The 9,074-nt window shown below is 34.4% G+C and overlaps 1 protein-coding gene across 1 annotated transcript; it reads left to right on the plus strand.

The window, feature by feature from the left end:
• The first annotated feature begins 4,789 nt into the window (after positions 1–4,789).
• LOC139504524 (uncharacterized) lies at positions 4,790–8,431 on the plus strand. The gene is made up of 2 exons (XM_071294627.1): positions 4,790–4,811; positions 5,510–8,431. Exon 2 carries the CDS (start codon positions 5,519–5,521, stop codon positions 8,408–8,410), a length of 2,892 nt encoding a protein of 963 aa, XP_071150728.1. The 5' UTR covers positions 4,790–4,811; positions 5,510–5,518; the 3' UTR covers positions 8,411–8,431.
• Positions 8,432–9,074: the final 643 nt, after the last annotated feature.

Raw genomic sequence — 9,074 nt, forward strand, 5'->3', positions numbered from 1 at the left:
GGACCTATGGTGAGGAAAAAACATGAGTTGTACCACCTGGGCCTTTATGACCATTGGAACTGTGCTGTGTTTTTTTGCATTTGGTGTTATTATACAATAAGTGTAAAAACAAAGTCAATTGGTAGGAAATATTCGCTGTGTTCGTAACATTTTTTCTTTCTGCTTTCCTAACTCAATTTTGCTTAAGCAGTTGGACTTAAAGCCTGGACCATTTGATTTGTTTTAGGTATAATCTTAAACTATACATTAATTTTGTCGATTTTTGTCTTGTATATGATATGTAGCTGATGGTGAACCTTAAAGAAACTCTGTTAGTCCTAACTTTTATTTTTATTGTAAATTTCCGATGGTCAAAAACTTTTGGATCACAACATTTCAAAAACCTGAATTGTAGAACACAAGGCCATTGCGTTTCTCATAAAAATGAGAATGGAAATTGGGAATGTGTCAAAGAGCGTCAAAGAGAAAACAACTCAACCAGAGAACAGACAATAGCAGAAGGTCACCAAAAGGTCTTCAACGTAGAGCGAGAAATTCCCGCACCAGAGGCTTCCTTCAGAGTGTTTATGACTAAATATGTTGGTTATGTAGTAGTAGTGGGGGAAGTGGGGGTTCTGGGCCACTTTTTCTAATGCAAACCCTATGGGAGTGAGGTTAACCTCCCAGAGTTAACCTCCCTAATAAATGACGTCAATTTAAGTATTATGACATTAACTAATTAAATTAATTACTTTAGATAAGGTCATTATTAAGTGTTACTAATTAATTGTCGTTATTGAATAAGTATATATATATATTTTCTTTATATTTGATGACAATTCCCAGTCGTCTATAAATAGATACACAGGAAACCCCCATCTAAGTGTGTATTTACATATCATTATTGTATAAGATGTCTCTGGTATTATTTATTCACCTACGGTTATTTATCTCTGATTATTAAATCAATATTGAATGCGTGTTTAAACTTGTCCAGTATTGTACGTAGTGACCTTTAACATGTTGATACGTGTCAATAAATCCGCCATATTGAAAAATCGCGTCGGTCTTTTGAAATCATTAAATCGTTATATTATTGGCACTAATTATAATAATATATCTTCATATTTATGGAGTGATATTTTTGTTTGTTTTTAAAGTATTTAATCTTGAATTTATAATATAATTGCTAAATCATTGAAAGCGTTCGTTAACTTGTCTGTGTCGTATTATATAATCAAGTTTAGACTTGTCAATAATCCGATTTAAATGTAATCGCCATGTTGAAAATATTATAAACATTGTCGCGTTATGCAGTCTTTTGAAATAAGTAAATCATAATATTAATTTAATTAAATAGTATTATTCTTACAAAGATGAGATTTATCAAGTAGTTAATTTTAATGTGTTCGATGATACATACTCTTATATAATACGTCTTTTATTTAATATCCGACTATCATCCCTCCGTTAATCATATAATATACTGTATGAATTGAAAACTTATTTTATTATTTCCTCGATCATATTCACTTTAAAACTGAAATCCCTTTACTATAAAATGCCAAACTGATAAACCAAGACATTTCAACAGTTTCTGTTGATCTCAATAACCTGGTGTGATTAAGTACATGGGTGAATGACCATTGATGTAAACATGTCAAGTAATTCTTATCAAATAATGATTATTTCAACCTTTTTTTTATTAGGCTGTACTTAAACTTTTAAGTAATATTCATTCTTGATAAACTTATTCACTAATAAATGCTTTTATTTCAAGTTATTTGGTATTACATCAGACTAAAAATAAATTTTCTTTGCTAACAAAGAAAACTACGTCTGATCACTCCAACAGGTAAACAAGTTGCTTTCTTTAAAAAAAGAAATGCAATCGTAAACCCAAATGCTTGTTTGGCATTATATATATATTAGATAGTTGTTTAATAAAGATGTATTGTCTTATATTACTTTTGTTGTGCATAAGAATTAGAAACTGACATTGCCTGTTAAGTGGTTTAAATAATGTAATACCGGCTTCACACATCAACGTATAGATCCGACGTACGTCGGCCGAGGTAAAAAAAATCATGCACGCTACCAAAACGCTAGTAATTTTGATGCATTCAACCTGTCAATCATATCTGTATCGTGTGCACAACGAGCTTAAAGTGTGTATTGGGTGTGCGTAAAGTGTACCTTAGCGTTTCTCCTGGTCTTCCTACATTCCCAACTGCAGGTCTGTCTATATGTGAATGTTTGTCAATAAGTCTGTCACATTCGCCCGTCTGTTTACATGTTTACCAGTCCGTCTATGTCCACTGGTTCGTCTACATGTTCACTAGCTTTGAAATAGCTAGTGCGATTATTTCAGTGATTTGTGTCTATTGTTTTTATGTAAGTGATTATTGTGCACCGTACCCATAATTTTAGGGACGCGAATTGCAACTGATATTTTACAGTTTTTTCTTGCGATGTGTTGTCCTTAAGGTTTGGTTCATTTGGGAGGGTTGGGTTTATGGCCACCACATTGTTTATGTGCCAATGTCCATTCTAAAGCCAGAAACATGTAGTACAGTGGTTGTTGTTCATAATTCATGTCGGTCAAGTTGTTTTCGTAAATTATTTTGTTATCAATAAGGCTGTTTAGTTTTGTTTGATTTTTGTTTTTAAATCTTAATGATTTCCTTAATGGTCGGGGCATTTAATAGCCGACTAAATAGTAGGTTTTTTTTTCATTTTTGGAGGCCGCTCGGTGGCCTTTAAAGACTTACTACCACGTCATTGTAACTCTGGTTGGTATTTTTATCATTAGTGCTGGACCATGGTCGATCCTATATGCACCTTTGAGGCAGGCGGGATATTTTTGTAGATCTTGTACAGCTCAAACTAATGTGAGTAGTTCCTGTACTTCTATGTCTAGTCCCATGTTGCATGGTTAGAGAGGGTGTAATATCTTCTGTAGGTTTGATGAAGTTTCACCCGTATCGGACTTCTTTTCCTAAATGAAAGTTTTAAGGCGACGAGTATTTTTGTATGCAATGTGCCCTTAACGTGTCTAAAACTTATCTGTAGCGTTTTCAACGCTCGTGTAGCGTGTATATTATGTGCGTGCAGTTTACAGGTACATGTATATACGTTTGACAAACGCTTGAGCTGAATGATTTTTTTTATGTTCCATTAAAATTTTCCTGAAGTAAAAGCGTTCACCAAGCGTATACCTTTGCATTTCGACGTACTTCAAACTTATGGAACGCGTGTTTAAACGCTTGCGTAAAGTTCCTCTGGTGAGCAACTAAGTTACGCATACGATGATACGGACTTTGTTAATTTTCTTTTTTGACTGATTGTTTTACATTGTCATTTCGGGGCCTTTTATAGCCGACTATGCGGTACGTGCTTTGCCTGTTGTTGAAGGCCGTACGGTGACCCATAGTTTGCATTTCTGTGTTATTTTGGTTTCTTGCAGATAGTTGTCTCATTGACACCAAACCCGATATCTTCTTTTTTTATATTCGATATCTTATCGCCGACCTGGTTAAGTCTGCTAAAAATGCATGCATGATTCATTTTTAGGTTATCAGTCGTAATTAAAGTGGCACATTTAATTCGTTGTTTCATTGCTTGAAGTATCATTTCTTACATCTGCATGGTCAAATGTGTATTTTTTTAAAATAAATTTTAGATTTAGATTTCAGTCACGGTTATTTTTTCCCCCTTCATATTGAATATCTATACTTATCAGTCGCATTTTAATGACGAAAAGGATTCAGAGGTTATTAAAAAAAGTTAATAATGTTGCAATATTTAAACAAAGAAAATAACTTTAAATTTGCAATATTAATGAAAATAAATACGGACATAACTTTCATAATTAATTTTAACGTTATTTTCAATAAACGATTTTTTTTTTAATCCTCGTTTTTACACCTATTTGAGGCACGTATTTATGATTATATTTCCATGTCATTGGTCTATCCTAAACGTAAAATTTTAAAAAGTGCTAATACTTTTTTTAAAGATATTATTTTTAATTGTTCTCGTTCAAAATATTTTATTTTTTCATATTCAATATCTATTTAATTTTATTTTTAATAACCATTTTTTTTTTTATTAAAGTTGCAATATTTAACCAAAAAAAAATAACTAATTTAATCATATGCAAGAAAGACTTCCCTTTCATTTCAGTATAAAAAAATAAATAGCTTGCTTTTTACAACATGTACATCTTCACTAAACGTAAAATCTAAAATAAAATGCTACTAAAACTCTTTCTAAAGATTTTATTTTTAATTATTCTCGTTCAGAATATAAAGCGCATTGTTTACATGAAATCTTATCTCATATCTAAACACAGCTGGTTACATCGTTTGACTAATTAAAATACTACGCATGTAGGTTAATATTAACAGCTTGTAATCGTGTGCAAGAAAATATTATATCATAATAAATTTTAGATCATACGTAAAATATCTCTATAGCAACTTAAGATGCTAATGCATATTCAACAGATTTGTAAGCTATTGCGCATGCATTTGAAAGGTGGTCATTGCTATTGCGCATGTATTTGAAAGGTGGTCATAGAAAGACCAGAAGTGTTCCGACTAACATCCGGTGTTCCGAAAGACTACATCACTCGTCCAATATATACTGCGTAAACCCTCAGGGGTTTACGCAATTAGACTGAACTGATTATCGATCGAAAAAATTTGCCGGATTTGAAATTAACCAATCAGATTACGTAAATTACGGAATTTCCACAATTCAGGAAAATTCTGCTATATAAACGCTGTGAATTGCAGAGCTCGTACAGTCTTATCGATGACATTCTAAAGGTGAAATCAAGTTTACATTAACAGTATCTTAACGATTTAAAGGTTTGGTATGGCTAATAATTTGTTTATTTTAAACAACTTTTAACGTTTAATAGTAAAGGATTGTATGATATGAATTAAAGTTTTCTTGATAATTTTATTTTTGAATTACCAACTAATTTAACGAATAAAAAATAAATGGAATAGACATATGCTTATTTTCAAAATAATGAGAGGAAAAAGGGGGGAGTTTGTATTTTAATTTTGAGTTCTCGAAAGTTTGAAGTAGACTCCTGCACTGGTAAGGTGTACTGACTTAGGGCAGTGTCATTTAGCTAACAACGGAGAGGAAGTGTCATGTGGCATGCCCCGCTATAGTCAGGAAGACCTCTCCGACTAAAACCTTTGCAGTCTTGCTTAACTGCGAGAGCAGCTCTGTTTCCAGTGATGGAAATGTTGACGGGCGGTGACTACTTTGGCGAAAGCCTTAGTCAAACATTCTTGAATATCAATCAGATCGTTATTCATATCAGTATCAAGACTGGGAACCCACACGGTCGGTAGACTGAGGAGTCGTTTTTCCGACCCGTGGACGAGTACCAGTGGCGATAGGCTCCTTTGATATGAATAATAACTGGTTGTCCGTATCATATTATGAGGAATAATAAAAATAAAAATAAAAATGCTTTAACAATATTGAGCACACTTTCACTTTTCAGGCTAAAAAGATGGAACCAGCATCGAAAAAAATGAAGATGTCCGTATATAAATGCGACACTTGTGGAAAATCATTTTCACAAAAGCAAGGTTTATCTCGCCATCAAAGGACTGCTCACTCGAAAGAGAAACTTCAATGCAGATTATGTAGTATATCGTTTAATAGACGAGACAACTATTTACGTCACATGAAGAGACACGAATTCCAACAAATTGGAGGTGGTAGAACAGAAGCTAATACAGATAAGGAAAACGAGTCGGAACCTTGTAATTTCAAGGCTCTTAATGGGACCGTAGAAACACATATCTTCGAAGCGAAAGGATTAAATAAATTTGATCCGATGACATTTTTGAAGAGTCAGTATGACGATGTAAAAGAAATCATCAAATTTAAAATAAAAGAAAGGGGTGGTATAAAATGGTACGTATCAATGAAAGTGAAAATGAGCCGACGAAAAGGAGACGACGTAGAAACAGCAGAACCTCATTTCCGGGGGAAATGCCAGACCAGTTTAAAATTGGAGGATATCGAAGCCGGATTAAAGGAATCTATCAAAAAGATGTATACATCTTTCATTGAATATCAGAGACAAGGAAGTAATTGGACGGTGGATAAAGTGGTAGATCTTACTATACATATGGCAAGGTACAGACCCTTAAAAGGTTCAAGTTATATTCCTCTTCCAATTAAACTCAGATCAAAACATGCCATTATCAATGTCAAAAATAAAGACAGCAAATGTTTCATGTGGTCGATTTTGGCAGCAATTCATCCAGCGAAATGTCACAGAGAGCGAGTTTGGAAATACAAGGAACACACTTCAAGCTTAAACTTTGATATCATCATGTTTCCTGTGAAATTAGCCGACATTCCCAAGTTCGAAAAACAGAACACAATATCGATCAACGTGTTTGGGTTTAACAAAGGCGAAGTATTCCCTATACACATTTCAAAACATCGATTTGAACAACATGTTAATCCACTCATGATATCGGACAACAAGAAGTCACATTATTGCTGGATTAAGGATCTCAATCGGTTATTAGGGGACCAGCATAGCCATCGCGCACGACATTTTCACTGTCCATACTGCTTACATGGATTTACCAAAGAAAGAATATTAAGCAACCACCTACCATACTGCCAGACCCACGGACCACAGAAAATTGAACTCCCAACTGAAGAAAATAAGTGGTTACATTACAAAGATATTCGTAAACAACTTAAGGTTCCATACGTTATTTATGCAGATTTTGAATGTCTTCAAGAACCAATAGTTGATAGTAACGAATGTGATCAGAAGACGAAAAAGACTACGTTACATGTACCATGTGGCTTTGCTTACAAAGTGATAGGTCTGACACCTGAAATATCAAATGAACCAGTAGTTTATCGGGGTGCTGATGCTGCTGATAAATTTGTGGAGTGCATGGTAAAAGAACAGGAAGAAATAGAACAACGATTTAAGCATTGCGAACCCATGATCATGACTGGGAGTGATTGGCAATCCTTTAAGAAGGCAACCATTTGTCACATATGTAAAAAAGAACTAGCAGACATGAGAGTACGAGATCATTGTCACGTGACTGGAAAATTTAGAGGGGCAGCTCATAACGACTGTAATATCAATTATAAGTTTACAGGTCGAATTCCAGTTGTTTTTCACAATCTTAGAGGATATGATAGTCATTTAATTATGCAAGCTATTGGAAAAGTTGAAGGAAAGCAGCTTAATTGTATCGCTAATAATATGGAAAAGTATATTTCTTTTTCATTAGGATGTATGGATTTTATAGACTCTCTACAGTTTATGTCTTCCTCATTACAAAAGCTCGTTGAAAACCTGGCAAAAGAAGGTTCGAGTAAATTTAGACACATGACAAGCCACTTTGGAGAAGAACAGATAAGTCTACTTCTGCGAAAACAAGTATACCCATACGAGTATTTTGATTTCGAGGCAAAGTTTGCGGAAACTCTACTACCACCGATTGAAGATTTTTATAGTACACTATCGGGAGAAGGTATAACCACACTGGATTATGCACATGCACAACAGGTATGGCAATTGTTTAACATACAGAATCTCGGACAGTACCACGATCTATACGTTCTATCAGATGTCCTTGCATTAGCCGACGTCTTTGAAAATTTCAGGGAGATCTGTCTCAACTACTATGCACTGGATGCTGCACATTTCTATACCTCGCCCGGTTTAGCCTGGCAAGCTGCCTTGAAAATGACAGGTGTGAATTTAGAATTACTCACTGACGTAGACATGCATTTGTTTATAGAGAAAGGTTTAAGAGGGGGAATATCAACGATATCCCAGCGTCATGCTAAAGCTAACAATAAAAATGTTCCAAATTACGACGAAAATGAACCAAATAGCCATGTGATGTACCTAGATGCCAACAACTTATACGGATGGGCCATGTCTCAGGCTCTTCCTGTTAAAGACTTCAAATGGCTAGACGATTGTGAAATTGAAAACCTTCATATAAGTGACATTGCAGATGAGAAAGAAAATGGTTATATACTAGAAGTTGACCTAGAATATCCAAAGGAACTGCACGATGACCACAGCGAATATCCACTCGCTCCCGAAAAGTTGAAGGTTACAGATGAAATGTTATCGCCCTATGCGAAAAAGCTATTGGAAGATTTAGATTTAAAAGGAACGTCGACTGAAAAATTGATACCGAATTTATATCCAAAGGAAAAATACGTGGTACATTATAGGAATTTGAAACTCTACTTATCACTTGGAATGAGACTTACCAAGATTCATAGGGTACTCGCGTTTGAGCAACGACCCTGGCTAAAAAAAAATATATCGATTTTAACACAGAGAAAAGAAAACTTGCAAAGAATGAGTTTGAGAAGGACTTTTTTAAACTCATGAATAATGCAGTCTTTGGAAAAACAATGGAAAATTTAAGGAAAAGAACAGATATAAAGCTTTTGAGTGATCAGTCTAAAGCAAGAAAACTTATCAGCAAACCAACGTTTCATGCCTTTAAAATATTCAACGAAAAGTTGGTGGCAGTTCACATGCTAAAACAACGATTATACTTGAACAGACCCATTTACGTTGGATTTGCTATACTCGATTTGTCAAAGACACTAATGTATGACTTTCATTATAACTATATGAAGAACAAATATGGACCCAAAGCAAAACTCTTATTTACTGACACAGACTCATTATGCTACACCGTTAGCACTAATGATATATATCAGGATATGATGGAGGACAATCACTTGTTTGATACATCAGAATATGACCCAAATCATCCACTACATAGCACATTGAATAAGAAGGTGTTAGGAAAGATGAAGGATGAAACACATGGTATTCCCATACAGGAATTTGTCGGCCTCAAGTCGAAGATGTACTCATTGATATATGAGGAGAATAAACAACTCTGCGAGAAGAAAACAGCAAAAGGTATAAAGAAGAGTGTGATCAAACATGACACAAGACACGAACATTATAAACAATGTCTGTTCAATAAAGAAATCCACATGTCTACCATGACACATATCCGTTCATATGACCACAAGTT

Source organism: Mytilus edulis, chromosome 14 (assembly GCF_963676685.1).
Source record: "Mytilus edulis chromosome 14, xbMytEdul2.2, whole genome shotgun sequence".
NCBI classification, from domain to species: domain Eukaryota; kingdom Metazoa; phylum Mollusca; class Bivalvia; order Mytilida; family Mytilidae; genus Mytilus; species Mytilus edulis.